Raw genomic sequence first — 20,187 nt, 5'->3', positions numbered from 1 at the left:
ATATTAATACACAGTTTGATATTAGTTAAAGTATTTGGTATATAACGAATTTTAATTGTGAGCGTGCACGGTAATACGTCCCACTTTGTCGATTGCTACAAAGCCGCTTTTTCGGTTTATTCATCTAAAGATACAAGTAAATCTCGCCTTAATGGTAACCGACAAAGTGGGATGTTTTACTAAACACACTCACAATTGTTTATTTTTAATATTTTTTGGATTCATTTCATCTTATTCACTGGTCCAACTGAAAGTAGTAAGCGATGAGCCCCCGTGTAAATAAGAGACGCGAAGATAGCGCAAGCGAGTTACAGTTCGTCGCCCAGCGATGAACTATAAATCGGTAGCTCTCTCTTTTACACCTGAGCGACTATTTTTTGTTGGTTTCTATGGCCGATAGCTCATAGCTTAGTCTCATTTGGTGGGCCCAGTTCATTAATTAGGTAGGCAAAGTTGCAAAATGAGGCAAAATTAAAAAAAAAAAACAATCTTGACATTTACACCACAGATATTAGCATCTAGTCAAATTCGTTTTTTACGCCAAAAAGTAAAAAGTATTAAGATTAGGTAGTTGGCTTTGGCTTGGTATGGAGTGCACAAAAATGATAACGGATGGACTTTTAAAAATTGGTTATTTGCAGACATCGGCGTAACTACTGGAACTGACACTTTCTTGTTGAAAGATATTTGTTAGTTTAGAAATGCTAACACTACAACAACATGTTAAATCATTTTCAAAAATTGGGATCCAAAATTAGTGAAAGTTAGCAAAAATTAACTCGATGTCCGTTTTGTGACGACAATTAAGCATGAAAGTTCAATAAAAATATTGCTTATATTTTAATTACATAATCTACATTTAGAATATAAAAAAGTTGGTTTCTAGACAAATTTTATTCTTAATGTTTGTCACTTAAGTGACATCGAGTTAATTTTTGTCAATAATTTTGGGTTCCTAATTTCTGAAAATGCCCTAAAACAACTTGAAATTTATTCGATACATTTTGTAATTTGATAAACATCAGGAATTTATTTACCTCAATAGAGAGAATAAAGGTATAGTTTTTTCTGTCAGGATTTGAAATGAATTTAAACGCGATTCAAAAGTATAATTTGTAAGTTTCACCTGTTTTAGGCCGAAACCGAATTATTGGTTGGATTTGGTCGGATTTCGGCCTATCACAAAATGAAATTTAAACATTATGTACGTGAACTCACGCCTGTGTTCCTAAACGGAGTACATGAAACTGATCATGTTTAGTGCCACTCTTGGCAATTAAGGGGTTGAAAAAAAATTAAGACTAAAAAAACGGTTTATAGTATACTGATTACCAGCAGTTACGTCAATGTTTATAGGATTTTAAAAATCTCACAGACGCTTCCTTACAATCACGATTTTTGAGACGATTCGGCATTCTTCCAATCTTGAACCGACTCTGTAGTGATGTATATATTTTTTGGCGAATCTGCTGAACGATAAACGATATGTCGTTGAAGATTTTTGGGAAATTATTAATTTCATTTCCTATTTCATGTACGTAAGTACGTTAAATGCTGCAACTTTGCCTACGCTGCCCAACATTGCCAGGCTCGAAAAATAGTGATTCTTTACCAAATAGCCACTTATAATGGCGGTCACTATCCTATCTCCAATTTGGGAGAGCACTACAGTTAGTGGATTTGCGAATAATAATTATATTACTATTAAGCCGCAAGTAGCTGTGTACTTACTGGCTATATATATATAGAACGCTGGAACAATCACATCGTATGTATTTATCACCCAATTGTATTACTTAAAATAGTTGAGTCGTTCATTTTATTGTTTTCTTCCTAGATTTTATAATTGTTTCTTTGTACTTTATTTGTTATTATGTAATGCAATAATGTGTGTTGCCTGAATAAACATTATTCTATTCTATTCTATTCTATCTCCCATGAATTTAATTTCACACCTAATTTGTGGAGAACTACTATTTTCGAGCCAGGCAATGTTGGACAAGGTAGGCAAAGTTGCAATATTTGACATATCAAAAATAAAGATATAAATTAAGGCTGTTAAGATAATAGGAAACACCAAAAATCTTCAAATATAGGAGTGCTTACGGTATCGGAGTCGGTTATTTTAAAAGGTACTTGAAGCCAAAATTCGAGTTTTTAACGCCCAATGAGAATTAGCGAATTTTTTTATATATACTATATATAATAGCTGTATCTAGTAAGCTTAATTGATGTACGTTAAAAGTTATATGCGTTGGGGGTACATCTTATTTGTAGGATGGAAACTTAGAAAATTGTTTTTTTTTTTAATTATTGCATTTTTACTTAAAGTTGATTGATGCCAAAAATGTTTAGGAAGGTTAGCTAATTTGAACGACCTGCCCTATATATTTTTACCATCGTCAATAAAATTAATCACTTTAAATGATACAGTTGACGAGAACCACGGGTAATTTGTCCGCTATTTCAAAAAGTAGCTAATATTTATTATGAATTTAACTGTTTTTGATTTCCGGTACCAAGTCAACATTAATAGCAAAATACCAAAATAATCTTTAAATTAAGATGTATCCCCTACGCGCAACATTATTGAAACCGCCCATTGTATGTTAAATGCTATCCATGTACTGAATTATAATTAACATAGGTAAGGCCGGGAGATGTAAACTTAACGCTGTATTTTTGCAAACAATGTGTTTAAAGAAACCCTATTAAATTTTCGGACAGGATTTTTGATCGACAGTATTTTTTTTGTTTGTAGGCAAAGTTATAGAAACGTAACTTTTTTTTACAACTTTGCCTACATGTAACTTGCAATAAAAAATAATCATGTCAACAGTAATCATGTCATACAAGTGTACAGATGTAGTGAGAAATGTTTTTCCTTCGTATTTTTACGGAAACGTACGAACTTGACATACTATTTCAGTCAGTCTCAGTGCAAGAAGTACTATCATTGATTGAACTAGCATTACATATCCGCTTTCCGAGAGAATACGATAGAAAACTATCCATCTACATCTGTATGTCTATGTATGCCTTGATTGGTCATGTTGATAATTTTTGTTAACATCAATACATTTTAAGCGACCTTCGGTCATCTGTCTTGTCCTACCTACTGCCATAGTAACCATAGGCATTGCTTAGAGATTTGGCAGAAATCGGTTAATGGTAAACATATATTCATGTATTTTCTACTTCTGATGGTCATACTTCATACTGTACATTTAGTGAATACAGTACTTTAAAATATGCCCAATAATACAAGCGTTACCATACTGATTTCTGTCTCCTATGTATAAATAAATTATATAGTATGCACATAACTTAGTCGAAACCGGTGTCCACATTAAATATCTGTATAAATGCTTATATGTCCGGTTATATACTATTGTACGCAGGGGCGAAACTTGCCATATGTAACAAATATGTCAATTTAATCAGTCTAAGATACCCTTCTATTTGTGGACAGAGATTTAATAATAGGTACGTATTTTTTATATCAGACCGGCAAAATGGTTAGAAATTTCTAACACTGGTTCTATTCTACTTCTATTATCAAGTCGTATGCAGATATTATTGACAACTTTGCCTGCTCTGTTGTTTCTGATGGCAGTTGTATAATGATTATAAAAATAGCATCGATATACTGAATGCTAGAACTGTAATCATATTCTATAAATTGTTATAAATAGAAGGGTAATCTTATCTATATATATCGATTTATGTTTAATTTAATTAAAATTATTAGTTTGTTTTATTTGTTAAAACATGTTTTCAAATTGTATAAACCAAATAGCTGAAATATTACTATAATACAGAATAGCAAAGAGCTATTATAAGTATTAAGTACCAAAACTCTAATTTTATTATACATAGATCTCAGTCAACATGACATTCATGTATTTATTGTATTTATTTCACATTAAACATAATCTCTTAAACCACTAATCTCATAAAAATACATCTAGTCATTGTGATAATAGATCGATCGCAACGCCGGGCCGTACTCGTTGACATCACCATCCCCCATGATGAGAATCTCGTGAAAGCCGAGAAGGACAAGTCTAGTAAGTACCTAGACTTGGCTCACGAGATAACCGCCATGTGGGATGTTGATTCGACGATCATTGTCCCGATAGTTGTATCACTCTAGTCAGTAATTCATATCGTTCGCTAATTTTAATTTCGTTAGAAATTCATGTAACATTGCCCGTTTTTGTCAACTTTGCTCACTTTATTTCAAATCATTAAATATTTTTCGACTTTTAATGAATTTATTTAAGAAAAGTTATTATTATGGGCAAAGTTACATAATTTTCGGTTTCAGTAGATTTCATTGTTGGTGAAACATTGAACTATGTTTAGTTAAAATACTCGTTGATATTTGTACAATTATTATAATTATTCGTAATTTATGTTCAGGTGCTTGTTTAAGTATAATAATGATCTCGTTATTTATAACTTTATTGTAAGCTTTGACAGTTGACAAGGTTTCACTAAAATACTAATGATTTCAAAAGAAAAAATCCTTGCGGGCTATCAAAATTGCTGCAAACTTAGCTTGACCTGACTCTAGTTAGTTCACGTACACAATAAAAGTTGCTATTATTGTTTTGAGAGTACCTTGTCAACTGTGAAAATCATTTGTACATACATTGATTTGTCATCACATACTGCCCCTGTCATGCATATATCATTGATTACCTGAAGTCACATATCATATGTCAGGTATAATATATCTTTACCGTACTTAACTATTTTCCACTTTTCAGTGTATGAACATAAAAATGTATGACCTTGAATTGTATCATATTTAATTTATTAGGAAAATAATTCCTAACCATAAAAAACACCTAACGGTCTCATAGAGAGTAATTTTTGGATTAAAAGACATCCTGTATTGCTTATTATTAGGTAATACGAGTACATAAGGCTTAAAAATATGCACTTACATTTTTAAAGTCTCATTCTTAATGAAGGAACAAATAATATTGTATCGTAAAAGTTTACAACTTTGCCCATTACGTCACAATAAAAGAGAAATAACTTAAAAGTTAGTAACTTAATAACATAGAGTTATTTCGCTACTGAATTGTGGCACGTTGGGCAAAGTTGTACACTTTTACGGTCCCAAAATACTTTCAGTCCTAAAATGACGTCCAGTATTTTCCCAAACTTTAGATATGTGCTTAAATATGCAATAGAAAATGCCTTAAAAAAGATAAGTCGGTAAAGGTAGGTTATGTCATAGTTGAGAGAATGGATCATGAAATCATAAATAAATTGTATATTGTTTATTATAATGATATTGCCTTTAAGTCAGACCCCACGTGTATAAATAAAATATGATATATTTTTGTGTTCAAAAATGTGAATGTCTGAATAAAATGGTATCTTCTGCATTTTATAGGTACTAATTGTATTAAAATGTATGATACTATTTAATTTGGACAGTCTAAACATTGTGAAATGTAATTTTGTACTCAATTAATGAAAATATATTGGTAATTTAGTTTTTTATGATAAAAACAACTTAAACGTTTAAAAGGCCAATGCAAAATATTCATTTTCTACTTGTTCTTGATAGCATGAAAAGGCGAGAAAGGTAAAAAAGAAAAGGGTCATGAGTTATTTTAAAAAGTGTCATTTGTTAGTCAATAAAAGTATTGATTCCAGGTAAAGTTGCCACAAGTTACTAAACATTATCGGACAAGTACACAACCTTTTCATGAACTGTCACCTACTCTATCATTTCAAATACATATAAATGCTTAAAAATATATTGTTTGCCCAATTTTTAAGTTGCCTAAAACTTATTAATAATCTTGTTTTCGTTAAAAAGGGTTTTTTTTCTATCGTTGCTATACCCAATTACCCATATAACATGTACAATTGTACAAATGGGTAATGAACCCACAAGTGGTATTTGAAAATCTCAAATGCTCCTAGTGGCCGGGCAAATTGTAATACTAATAATAAATTGTTATTTTGATGTGTCTGTGACTATTGTAACATATTTAAGGTCTCCCTTAGTCGTTTGCTTTTCGTTTGGAGACCGGCGCCGGAGGCGTGATATCTTATATTGTGACATGCCTTCGGGGCGACTGCTGTACATTCGTAACATAAGCATCGCTATCTGTACTGTATTGCTTAAGGTATTGGTTAATAAAAAAATAATAAATAAAACAACTATTTAAAAGTTCGTTTCATTTTAACACATTGTAGTTCGGACAATTTTAACGTGACTACTAATCGCGTCACACGTTAAGGCACTGGTCCCACCAGAAGCGATTAAGCTATGAATGAGCTATCGACGATAGAAAAGAACAAAAGATAGTTACTCCCTTGTAAATAAGAGAGAGCGAGCGATATATTCCGTCGTTCGGCGACGAACTCGCTCGCGATATGTTCATTTTTCTGCCGATAGCTCATACTCATAGCTTGCCAGCCTAACCAGGTCCAGTGCCAAAGCGAATAATTCAATAACCTAACCACAAAATTAAAATTTTGAAAACGCCCCGACCGCGACATAGTAGACTGATTTTCATGAAACATGGCTAAGAACACTCCCGACTAACTCAGCTTTCAAACAAAAAAACTAAATCTAAATCGGTTCATCCGCTCGGGAGCTACGATGCCACAGACAGACAGACACGTCAAACTTATAACGCCCCGTCGTTTTTGTGTCGGGGGTTAAAAATAGTTTACATTTCAATCTTGTGGACGTGGCCATCTATTTACTTGTAATTATTTTTGAGTTATCTCTTACTGAATTGTCAAGGGATGGGCAAAGTTGTAATCTTTTACAGTGCCTTTCAAATTGGGGCAAAGTTGTAAGTAATCCACTAAGGCAAAGTAAAAGGATGAGGAATAAAACATAATTATTATTGTACAATTTTAATAACCATTAATCACGCATCTTATTCACAATAATTAAGTCAGATTACCAATTTACCACTAAGGTTACAGTTTTTACCAAAATCCTGCCAAACCAACAATATTTCAATCTCCTACGTTTTGTGATGTATTATTAAATAAACTATATATTTATTAAGTAGTTACATCATACAGAAATATAGGATTTCAGCAAAAACAAATGCAAAATTAAACATAATAATAAACTAAGTACCTAAACTTAGATACATAATGGCAATGTGATGTCATATATACAGCTTATGTTTGTGACTTTTTTTTATAATTGGCTAATTTTAATTGAGACAAAGCCCTTTTCTATTAATTTAGTTTTTTTTTAATGAGAAGTCTTATCTGTAAAAATACTAACTTCTCTCCTTTCTAAGCACATTATTTAGTTTTTTTTAATGTCCCAATCTTATATACAGTCTATATATAAGAATAATCGAAAATAGTTTAATACTTTAAATTCATGTCATTTCGTTTATCCTTAATAGACTATAGAAAAAATAATGCACCATGTTTTAATTTTAAAAAATATTCCTTACATCTCTCGCTTGGACGGCAAACATAAAATAACACACTTCTTAACCCTAAAATTTTGATTAATCACCAATAAAGATATGAATACAGTCAAAGTGCAAAAATATACACAGCCTTAATGTACAATTGTACGAGCAAGAAAGTCCTGTATACATTTTATGGCACTTTAGTAGTATTTTTATTTTTGCCGCTGACTGTACCTGCATGGAGGTACAGTCAGCTGCAAAAATATAAATACTACTAGTTAACCAAAAAAAAAAATTGTGGCTATTATAATTCTACATACATACATATAATTAGTACCTATTATAAGTATAGGCATGTATAGGCCAATTTTTGCTAGGTATTTCTTCTACGCGTAAAAGTGAATAGCAAAAATATTCAACGTTCGTTTTCCGATCATTTTTAAGTTTTAAGACTTGTAATAGTTATTTGTTATACAAGGGGGCAAAGTTGTATTTTAACGCCGAGTGTGGAATTTAACAACGAGCAAGCGAAAGGATTCTATAGTTGAACCACGAGCGAAGCGAGTGGTTCGAGAATAGAATCCTGAACTTGCGAGTTTTTTAACACACGAGAGGTAAAATACATTTGCACCCGAGTGTAACACAAAACTTTTCCCCTCACTATAGCGAGGAAACTACAACGCAAAAAATCGCGCGTTTATCACTGCTTCCAGTAGTTCCACAGGTGGTAAATCATCTTTATTACTAGATTCACCTACTTTTATCAATTGACTTTATTCAAGGTCAAATTACTTTACCCACTACTGGATAAAATGCGTTTTTACCCGCTGGTATTAAAGGACAAAACACGTGTTTCCGAGCTAGTGAGGGGAAAAATATTTACTACACAGTATCACCTAAGAGTAGAAATTGACATTACACACGTCTTTTAAAGTGTTTACAACCTTTTTCATTTAACAGCGTACGTGTTATTTAACGACGACCATTATTATATGCCCACTCAACCTGTGGGTTTGCCCACAAAAAAAAAACAAAAATTTGCTATGTCGGAATTAGCTTAAAATAAAATAACTCTATAGTAGAACTAAATTATTTAATTATTAGGGTCTCCCCAAGCCTACGGATGCGAAACGGCTCTAGCCGACGAAAACTTGCTCGTCAGTGTGAAGACGCTTAGTGCGTTTTCAGACCTTCAAATCTTCAAGAAAAGAGCGTACACCCATCTTAAAGGCCGGCAACGCACCTCCAACACCTCTGGTGTTTCGGGTGTCCATGGGCGGCGGTGATCGCTTAACCTGTCTGCTCGTTTGCCTCCTATCCCATAAAAAAAAATATACGATGCGATATCGGATGTCGGACCGATATCCCATACTTTACAGGCGCCATCTTGTATTTTTTCTCTTGAAATCCTTCCGACATCCGATATCGGATACGATAATGTGAAAGTGTACGCGTCATTGTCGCTGAACGCGGCCGTACACATGTTCATACTAACAAGCGATTTTTGGTCGGGGAAAGCAGATTCCGCGTCCTTGGCAAAGTTGTCCCAAACCTTGGCAAAGTTGACAAGTTTATTATAAACAATAACTAAACACTTTGGATGACAGATAGATACAAATAATACTTTTACTGACCATTTTATCACTGTGTTCATTTATTTTTGAAATAAACTAAGAAATGAGTTTAACATTTACTCAGTTTACAGATACATATATTATTTTTCACCACACCAACTGGTAAAGGCTATCTTTGCTATTCGAAAACAGATAGCAAAATTGCATTTTATCCACAAGGGGGCAAAGTAATCTCATACAAATTTTAACTTGATGTCTTAATCTGGCTGCTAGATTTTACCTATAAATGATGATTTTCAATCATAAATATAGAATAAATTGATGGATTTGATTTATTTTGATGTTTTATAGTCAGTATTTTGTTCGTGTTGGTGTGGTGAAAAATTTTGTGTTTCACTCGGTGGCAAAGTTTGTTTAACCTTCGTGCCTTGATACCCTCGCAACGCTCAAGATTCCACTTTCTGAACCTCTCGCTACGCTCGCGGTTCAATATTGGAATCTTTCGCTTGCTCGGATATCAATATTGGCACGTGCGGTTAAACAACTACTTTGCCCCCTTGTAAAACAAATAACTATTGTAATAACCAATATTGGTTTTTCTGTGTATACAATGTACATGTGTGTGTTTTGTGTGTATACAATATAAATTAGTACTAACATTTGGAGAAAAAAATGCGGGTTTGTAAATTAAAGTTATCGTTCGTCAAAAATTACGTCTAAGTTGTGTATTGTGATATTTGTTTTAATTTTAAACTTAATACTAAAAGTAGTGATGTTTTTAACACATTCATTGATACATGTAGCACCCCCTTTCTATTTAATATTTATGTAAAAGCAACTTTTTTCCTAATAATAATTGTGTATACAAAAGTACCAGCAGGTACGTTGATAAGTATCATTTATCCAGTAACTAGAAAAAAACACATAACTGGGTTTCGCGGGATTTAAACAATAATTTGTTTGAAGTGCAGTTTTCATCCTATGCATGATATTGATGATGATTCTATAATTTATTTGGGCCATTTTTTTTCAGTTGTCCACTCCCCTTTTTTTGTATCATGGGTGTTTTTTACACGATTATTACTCAGAATCGCGAGCTCTTTCGATCCTGATAGGAGAAAAAAAATCCCAAGATTTTCATACATCTTTTCGAACCTTCCATTCCGTTACCGCCATACAAAATGTATGAAAAAATGGTAACGGAATGAGAAAAAAACCTTAGGACATTTTTTTTCTCCTATTAGGATTGAAAGAGCTTGCGATTCTGAGTGGAAACCACATAAAAAATTCCAAATCCAAAAAAAAGTGGGGTGGACAACTTTGAAAAAAAAAATTGCTCACTTACCTGACTAACAAATCAGTATAGAATCATGTGAACCCGCAATTATTATTCTAACCTATACCTATATAACGTAAGTCATTTATAGCAAACAGCATTTTACAAAAAATACCGACGGCCAAATATTAACACATTCACTAACAGGCAAAAAATGGCGCACTATTATAACTTGTAACCGCCCGCTTGTATTGCGAGAACCCGCCCAGCGGGTTCTGCGGCACCTGAGCAAAGTTGACGAGTGCCCGCGAGGCGGGTACTTGGTTGCGAAAGTGTTAAAGTTTAGTAGAAGCTAAGTAGTCCGTGTCTCAGGCGCCGACTTTGTTCCGTCTTTTGTTCAGTAGCGAGTTGTTACTCTGCTCCAAAGCTTTGATCTGGACCTGGAATTAAAATCAAGAATTAATTACAACCAAGGACAAAATTTTCGATTCTTTCGTCGAATTAAAAACTGAAAAGACAAGACTTGTACAATATAAGAGTATTTATCCAAAGCACAACGCGTCTCACTTTCTCACTGAGCAAAATGTGAGATGCAACTACACATTTGATCAAAATATTGGGAATATGGAAGTAAGGAATTATATCTGGTATCTGGAAGGGTAATATGTCCATAATCTTTGTTAAGTTATGCTCCGACATAGGCATCCGCGGGGCAAATTTTCTTAACAGGTAGGGATTTCCTATATCGATAAACTAAATAATCGATGCTCATCCCATATACGTTATTGTACAGCGGCGTTAGGGGACTGGGGTATTGCGGCAATATTAGCCATATTGCCACAGTAACAAAGCTGGTCGTAGTCAACGCGCATGGTGGCTAGTGATCGAGTCATCTCGTCTTGAACGTCGGCTTAGGCTTAGTCAGTCTCTCGTAGTAACGCGTTGGTTTTGGGTACTGGGTTATTATGAAAATATTAACCATATTGCCAAAGTAACATACCTGGTCGCGCATGGTAGCTAGTGATCGAGTCATTTCATCTTGTATCCTATGCTGAATAAGTCCATTGGTAAGAGTTTTGAATGATTCACGGTTATTTTCATTAGACTTATATTGACCGGGATATAGACCGTGATTACCTTTTTGATTTTTGTCGAGCTCCCGATATTTCGACGCAGTTGCATGCATCATGATCACGGAAAACTGACGAAGGCGGGTGGATGTTAAGCCCCATTTAGATGGTACGAGTTTCTCGCCCGTCTTGGTCGAGAAACACGTATGACATTATCGTATGCGATAATCGCCTGGCGAGTATCGTACCAAAATGTTTACATTAGTGCGAGAAATAAAAACTTGCATACGAGTATCGTATGCGAGACTCGCCAGGCGATTATCGCCAGGCGAAATAGTTTAGACGGAGAGTAGAATTTTCGGGAGATATTTCCATAACATTTCTCGACTCGTCTAAACCGGTTCTCGTATGACATTTTTTCTCGAACGTGCGATTATCGCACGAATCGAAGCGAACCGATTTTCATACGAGTTTTGCCTGTCAACTTGAGTGCTTAGTTGCTAATTAATTAATTATAAATACATATATTATATGCTTTTTTATAATATTGGGTATAATTTACCTAGGATTTATTTCAATTTAAGTTGAATAGTACCCAATAATATTAAAAACACTATAAATGATTTATGAAGGTCTCAATAATATACAATAGGGAAAATAATTAATTCGACCGTAGCGTTAAACTAGCTAATAAAATCTTGGTTGCGATACTTGCGATTAGGTTTAGGATATTATTAAACATAGAATATAAATAACATTTTTTTTTAAATCATAGTAGGCATTTTGCCCCATGTATGGGGTAAAATGTCAGTAGGTAAACATTAACTGTATAATATTAATAAGCCGAATTTATTTTTGGTTTTAGCAGTTACTGAGAGGCAGCTATAAATATAAAAACACCATGTTTTACATGATTTCTACTGAATTCATTTCGACTGAGTAGCGTATAAACTCGTATACGATTCTCGCATATGTGTTTTGTTTACACGCAGACATACAAATATCAAAGGCGAGGCGATTATCGCCCCCTCTTGTGCGATATCGTACGCATAGTTTACATGATACGATATTTTTTCTCGTACTTCGATAATCGTACGTTCGAGGCGAGAAACTCGTACCATCTAAATGGGGCTTTAAAGTTGTATAGACAGCGCGCGCGTCGGCTGCGTTCACTTTCAGCGTTACCACTGGTCGCGTTCACACTCGATGGTCTGTCCAAACACACTACACTCACAGTGTCACTACGTTTGTTCAATTCTGACTTCACCGGTTTTTTACACAAACAAATCACTGGATTCCACACATTAGATAGTTTGAAGCCATCCTCACGATTGAAATTTTTATATTTGTGAATCTCAATGGCTTCTCTTACCAATCTCGGTATGTAGTGGCGTTCCGTCGAAATTACCTTAGGACTATGCAACTCGATCCAATGATTTGCACCCGACTCAATGAGATGTTGAGCAATAGCAGACTTGCGAGTATCGTTCTTTTTGACTGCAGCAATGTGTTCTTTAATTCTGCAGGCAATAGTGCGCTTGGTCTGCCCTATGTAAGAACTGCCACAACTGCACTCAACTTTGTACACACCAGGTTTTTCCAGAGGAAAATTGTCCTTAGGTGACCGCAAGAACTGTGCAATTTTCCTGTGTGGGGTGAAGATAGTTTTTACAGAGTAATTGTTTAGTATTTTAGAGATCTTATCTGTCACTCCCTTTACGTACGGCATAAACGCTGGTTGTCTCTCTACGCGATGAGTGAGGTGCTTGGGTTTCGTGATCATGATGCATGCAACTGCGTCGAAATATCGGGAGCTCAACAAAAATCAAAAAGGTAATCACGGTCTATATCCCGGTCAATATAAGTCTAAAGTCCATTGGTGTATAGATGCGTCTGGGTATTAGCGTATTGCGGCAATATTAGCCATATTGCCACAGTAACATACTTTGTCATAGTCAACACGCATGGTAACTAGTGATCGGAGTCATTTCATCTTGTATCCTATGCTGAATAAGTCCTTTGGTGTATAGATGCGTTTGGGTATTAGGGTATTGCGCCAATATTAGCCATATTGCCACAGTAACATACCTGGTCATAGTCGACACGCATGGTGGCTAGTGACCGAGTCATCTCGTCTTGAACGTCGGCCCAGGCTTCGCCAGTCTCTCGGAGTAAGGCGTTGGTGTAGAGTGGCGTTTGGGGTACTTGGGTGTATTGACGAATCCAGGGGCTCGACATCACCTGAGGGTTAGATGTACCATTGGGTTATACAACCGCAGAAAGTGGAACCAACAAACCACATATTTTCGATCTGTTAATTTCATAGTATTACAAATTATTCTTGCATATTCAAGATAGTATTCCATATTTTTATGAAACTAAGCTAAGAACAGTAAGAATCACTGAATGAAATGTTACTTTGACATTATAATAAAGAGTACTATCATATGGCCACTCCCGCTCCCCGCTGAAAGTGCCCCCCACCCCCTCTCGGTTACCTCACAATCACCACCTGTCAAAAACGCAAACAGTCGACCTGTCATATTTCACTCATACAAGCATAGTACGCGTTCACCTACACGAGCTTAGAATGTGTGCTAGGAACGCGCCTCTTTCATATATTTGATGGCCAGTGTCAGAGATGTGGTTGAAGACTTAAATATTAACTAATTACTTACAATTAAATACTAGGTGCGACAATAGGTTCGATGACGACTGGTGGGATAGGTGGGATGACTGCACAGCGCTGTTTTTCAGCCCGTACCTATTTCTTTGAGTGTACGAAAAAAAAATTGCTAACTATTAAGGTACTTCTAACGATGTCTATGTAATGATTAGACATGAACACATCTAGCTAAATACCAGGTTAAATACCTGGTAGATGGTGTGTCGCTGAGCGCTGTCGACGCAAAGCATGCCTCGGATCAGGTTCTTGGCTTCAGAAGATACGTTGGACCACTCCGGCTCAGGAAAATCGTACTGTCCCAGTCGGATACGCTGGAATGTCAAATAAAATTGTTGGTAAGGCTATTTTAGCAATATTAGGAGGTTGCATTGTCAATACAAACGAGTAAACTGGCTATGTCGGTTAGTCTACACCTAACCATAGTATTACCTGTAATTTCCTGTAGCAAACTAGTTCGATAAATAAATGATAAATGTCATGTCATTTGATATTCGCCAGTCGCTTTTTGATGAAGGAAAACATCGTGAGGAAACCGGACTAATTCCAATAAGGTCTAGTTACCCTTCGGGTTGGAAGGTCAGATGGCAGTCGCTTTCGTAAAACTAGTGCCTACGCCAAATCTTGGGATTTGTTGTCAAAGCGGACCCGAGGCTCCCATGAGCCGTGTCAAATGCCGGGATAACGCAAGGACGATGATGACACTAGCAAGCTCGGATCCAGCAGTAATTGGAACTTGAATATAGTATTTTCTGCTTTAAAATTGATAAATGTGGACGAATTTAGTGATGATCTGATGAAGATGATTTACCACCTGTGGAACTACTGGAAGCAGTGATAAACGCGTTTTTTTGCGTTGTAGTTTCCTCGCTATAGTGAGGGGAAAAGTTTTGTGTTACACACGGGTGCAAATGTATTTTACTTCTCGAGTGTCGAAAAACTCGGTAAGTTCAGGATTCTATTCTCAAACTACTTGCTTCGCTCGTAGTTCAACTATAGAATACTTTCACTTGCTCGTTTTTCAATTCCACACTCGGCGTTAAAATACAACTTTGCACCCTTGTATAACAAATAACTATTTGTTGCGATTAATAGTTTAGATCGGTACATGTGTCACATGTTTATTCCTTACCTTTTTCATCCCCGGCGATATGGCGAGCCCGTGGTTAGAGTAGAAGGGGGGGAAGCCACAGAGTAAGATGTACATCACTACACCGAGAGACCAGATGTCACAGGACTTGTCGTACTTCTCTGGACCTAGGACCTGGAATAAATTATAACAATTTTTTTTTGCAAATATTTAATTTTTGGCACAAGCTTTTATCGTCGACTGTACCTTCTTTCAACAGTCATCTACTGCTCTCCGAGACGTTTCTAAAAACCCCTTACTCGATGGGGATACAACGTTTCATAACAAAGTTCCTATGACCACCTTTCTGCTCCATCATCAGATCAGCTCCATGATACCATAATATTGCATTGTCACGTGATTTTCATGTGTGCAAAATTTCAGCTCAATCGGAAACCGGGAAGTGGGTCAAATTTAGCTTCTACGTTTTGACGCACACTAACATACTAACAAGGCAAGTTGAATAAAAGCTTGTAATATCGTTATTCATAACCACAAAATTAAAATTTTGAAAAACCCCGACCGCGACATAGTGGACCGATTTTCATGAAACATGGCTAAGAATACTCCCGACTAAATCAGCTTTCAGACAAAAAAACCGGCCAAGTGCGAGTCGGACTCGCCCACCGAGGGTTCCGTACAAACTTTCTTTCAAACTACCTAGTAAAAATAATCTCATATTTTCATATAACTCTAATGACTTGACTAGAAGACAAAAGTATAGGCACTAATGAGTATTATTGTGTATAGCGCCATCTCCCGGTCAATTTGCTAACTAATTTGCGCGACCTGGTTTTTCAGGGATAATTCTTTATAATGTTAACCGATTTAAACAGTTTTTACTTTATTGGGCAGAAGATGGTTTACGTAACATCTCGTATTAATTTGAAGTACGATGTGCATCCGCAAGGGTGGGTAAATTGAAAGTAAAAATCTGAAAAGTTTTTTGTGAATAAAAAAAAAAGTATTCAAAATACAAACACGATTATATTTTTCCTGTAATATTTAGCATAAAACCAATGTTCACTAAAATTTTCATAATTTTTAGTTGGTAAACTTCGGAGATAAGGGGGGGGGGGGGGGAACGGTATTTTTTTTTACATTTTCCTTCAAAATTATTTTTTTTTCCACAACAAAAAAAATATAAAAAATAGCTTATTTACGTTCAATTTGAGCTCTTTCCAACGATACCCCACTTGACCTAGTAACTTGAAATTTACAGTTTGCCCCCCTTCATTTTGGCCATTTTCTACAATTAAAATAATATATTTAAAAAAATTATACTTTCTATTTGTAGAGGTTTATAATGTTCACAACTATTCCAAATTTCAAGTTGATAGCATTAGTAGTTCTCGAGATATTTAGGAATGTGACAGACGGACAGACAGACGGACAGAGTCGCACCATAAGGGTTCCTGTTGTACCTTTTTGGTACGGAACCCTAAAAAAGGGGGGTTAAAAATACAAAAGGTTAAAATCATAAATCATAATAAACCCTTTAATAACATAAATGAACTTAACCCACGCTTTATGAATTTACGATGAGGCTAATATTATCACAGACTCGTGTAAAACGGGCTAATATAAATAATTTGCATTTCACCTCAGGCGATCATTTCCGAATTAAACTCTTTGAGAGGAGAGCGAATTATTTTATAGGTAAACTAGTTTTTGCCCACGGCTTCGCTCGCGTTTAATTCGAAAATTGCGGGATGCTCCATACACAAACTACCCCCCCCCCCCCCCTTAGGGAAGTGGGGGGTTCACTGATAATCATCAAAATTCTTAAAATACTTCCTCAAGTCCTAGAAAGCTGAAATTGTGAACATTGGGCTATATTTGACTCTTGAGTATTTTAAAATTGGCGTTGTATTTTACCTCAAGAGCGACATAATAAGGTCACTCACTGATGATCATCAAAATTCTTAGGATACTTCCTGAAGTCCTAGAAAGCTGAAATTTGGTACAATGGGCTATATTTGACTCTTGAGTATTTTAAAATTGGCGTAAAGACTAGTTTTTACCTCAGGCGCGACATAATAAGGTGTATAGCACGGTGTTTGCAGCGTGTCCGCCGGTGTGAGAGTCTCTTTGGCGAATCCGAAGTCCGTCAGTTTCAAGATGGCATTGGGCTCCAATGAGGTGTATAGTAGGTTTTCTGGCTTGATGTCACGGTGGGCTATGTTGGACTCGTGCAAATGGCGGACGGCGACGCATATTGAGTGCATTATCTGTAAAAAGAAGGTTGGATATCAACTAGTAGGTATGTAGAAATCAGGAATAAGCAAGGAAAGAGTTGTAACTCCATACATCAGTAAATTCGAGTTATTTGTAGTGACATCTAGCGCCAAACACGCGTCAAATAGCGTAAATACTAGGTAGTAAAAACACTAGCCTTACTTTTAATTCAATCTGGACCCCAAATCACAAGAACCTTTCATATATATTCAAATCAGACAAAAGTCAATAGAAAATGTCAATGAAAACTTTTCGAAACTGAAAGTTTCATATAATCTGTTCACGTTTCGTTTGGCGTTTTGTCATCTTGGCTAGAAACTCTATGTGGTATTCCTGAGAACCACAATACAATAAAATTTGATTCATAGTTTGTATTATATTGCAACTAACGTTCGGAACTCTGTAAGCGCGATGTAGGCAGTGTACGACGCTTCATAGAAGACTACACTCTTTGCATAGAAGTAACGCTATTAGCACCATCTCTTACTCATTGTGGCAACACTAGGCTCACCTCAGCGGCATGTCGTTCCGTGAATGCTCCGTCTCTGTTGTCCTGTATACGTTGGAAGAGTTCGCCGCCGTCCATACATTCCATGACGACTACTAGCGCCATCTCTTACTCATTTGTGGCAACACTAGACTCACCTCAGCGGCCTGTCGTTCCGTGAATGCTCCGTCTCTGTTGTCCTGTATACGTTGGAAGAGTTCGCCACCGTCCATACATTCCATGACGACTACTAGCGCCATCTCTTACTCATTTGTGGCAACACTAGACTCACCTCAGCGGCCTGTCGTTCCGTGAATGCTCCGTCTCTGTTGTCCTGTATACGCTGGAAGAGTTCGCCGCCGTCCATACATTCCATCACGACTACTAGCGCCATCTCTTACTCATTTGTGGCAACACTAGACTCACCTCAGCGGCCTGTCGTTCCGTGAATGCTCCGTCTCTGTTGTCCTGTATACGCTGGAAGAGTTCGCCGCCGTCCATACATTCCATCACGACTACTAGCGCCATCTCTTACTCATTTGTGGCAACACTAGGCTCACCTCAGCGGCCTGTCGTTCCGTGAATGCTCCGTCTCTGTTGTCCTGTATACGTTGGAAGAGTTCGCCGCCGTCCATACATTCCATCACGACTACTAGCGCCATCTTACTCATTTGTGGCAACACTAGACTCACCTCAGCGGCCTGTCGTTCCGTGAATGCTCCGTCTCTGTTGTCCTGTATACGTTGGAAGAGTTCGCCGCCGTCCATACATTCCATGACGACTAGTAAGCATCGCTTGCCGCTGTATGTGTTGTCGTATACGTCGATTATCTGTGGGCAAAGTTCAGTCATATTTTAATACTAGCTTTTTGGCTCAGCAAGCTTCGTGGCCTAAACATGGTACTCGACAAGCTTTGTATTATATCACGATTGTATAATAGTATTTTATGCAACAGGCGTTTAAAGGAGGTCAAAAAAGACGAGTGGCGTGGGTAACAATTAGGCGAAGCCGAAAATTGTTATTGAGACGCCACGAGTATTTTTTGACTCAGTTAAACACCGTTGCATACAATACTTTTTCTACGACTAGGGTTTGCAAGATCCGCCGATTTTTCGGATCCGGATATTTCGGATCTTAAGATTTGCCGGATCCGGATATCCGGATAAAACGGATTCGTGTTGAAAAGGTCACTTTTTATAGGGGTTTCGTCAAATCAAAGCTGCTGTTACCGAAATAAAATAATTTAAATTCGCAAAACGACATAAATATAGTCTATTATTTATTGCTTCATTAACTTTTTAGACGAACTTTTAACATACAATTGTGTCTTTTGACTTCAAACTTGCGTAAATCGATTCGGTTTTAAGGATGATTATACAAAAAAGCAGAATGGATTTACCCGAGTTTGAATTTAAGCGACACAATTAATGTCACTCCCATTGTACAGTACAGCATATAACATTAAACAGTAGGCTAATATTTTTGTTTAACATACATAAGCTAATGCAGGGTAATTTAGTGTTGTTCACTAATGCCTCCGTTTTACTGGGGCGTCTATCCATAACCACAGCCAATAAATACATCCATGCGAAATTGCAGATGTAGGAAAAAAGATAAAATAATATAATTTTATTGCGTTACACGTATTAGACGTGTAAAATATGTTACACATATTTAGTTATTATGTACCATTTTCAATTGTTTTTCTGAACTTATGTGCAAAATGTCATTTGATATTTGCCAGTCGCTTTTCAGTGAAGCTCTAAGGCTGGCAGCGCACCTCCAATCCTTCTGGTGTTTTGGGTGTCCATAGGCGGGAATGATCGCTTACCATCAGGCGACCTGTCTGCTAGTATGCCTCCTATCTTATTAAATACAAAAAAATTGGATCTGGATTCAGCTTATTAATTACGTATATAATTATATTAATTACTTCCACGATCTCTAATTCATCATTAAGCTTAAAAACAACCATGGCAATCATTTCTGCTTTATAGAAAATAAATAATTTATCGTTATTCCTGTGGGTGTGGGATGCATCCAGTTAGAAACGAAAGCAGTTTTAAAAACAATGGTATGTATGTATGTAAACAATATATTGTACATAAGACAAGTACAAGACAATGGTTTACTGTTCATTTTATTTAGTTTGTTAACATATCGTTCTATGGATTCATGGACATATGGCGTAATGTACCAAACCTAACCTAGCTTGATATTCTGGAGTATTCGAATTAAATAAATGTGAATAAACATTTTAGGCGACAAAATACAGGAAATAATTCATAAATTTCATTCGAAAATTC

General features: G+C 36.1%; 1 protein-coding gene across 1 annotated transcript in view; it reads right to left on the bottom strand.

The window, feature by feature from the left end:
- Positions 1-10,211: 10,211 nt before the first annotated feature.
- Positions 10,212-20,187, bottom strand: part of LOC125240333 (MAP kinase-activated protein kinase 2) — a 35,713-nt gene continuing 25,737 nt past the window's right edge. Inside the window, exons 3-8 of the mRNA XM_048148224.1 lie at positions 18,574-18,711; positions 17,181-17,387; positions 15,160-15,291; positions 14,219-14,341; positions 13,433-13,585; positions 10,212-10,714 (exon numbers count right to left, since the gene is read on the bottom strand). Of these exons, the coding sequence (XP_048004181.1) occupies positions 10,643-10,714; positions 13,433-13,585; positions 14,219-14,341; positions 15,160-15,291; positions 17,181-17,387; positions 18,574-18,711 (825 nt within the window). The 3' untranslated portion in view covers positions 10,212-10,642. The remainder of the gene's footprint in view (positions 10,715-13,432; positions 13,586-14,218; positions 14,342-15,159; positions 15,292-17,180; positions 17,388-18,573; positions 18,712-20,187) is intronic.

The sequence above is a fragment of the Leguminivora glycinivorella genome, chromosome 27 (assembly GCF_023078275.1).
Source record: "Leguminivora glycinivorella isolate SPB_JAAS2020 chromosome 27, LegGlyc_1.1, whole genome shotgun sequence".
NCBI classification, from domain to species: Eukaryota; Metazoa; Arthropoda; class Insecta; order Lepidoptera; family Tortricidae; genus Leguminivora; species Leguminivora glycinivorella.
The sequence above is the reverse complement of the archived record's forward strand: the minus strand, read 5'-3'. Positions and strand labels throughout refer to the sequence as shown.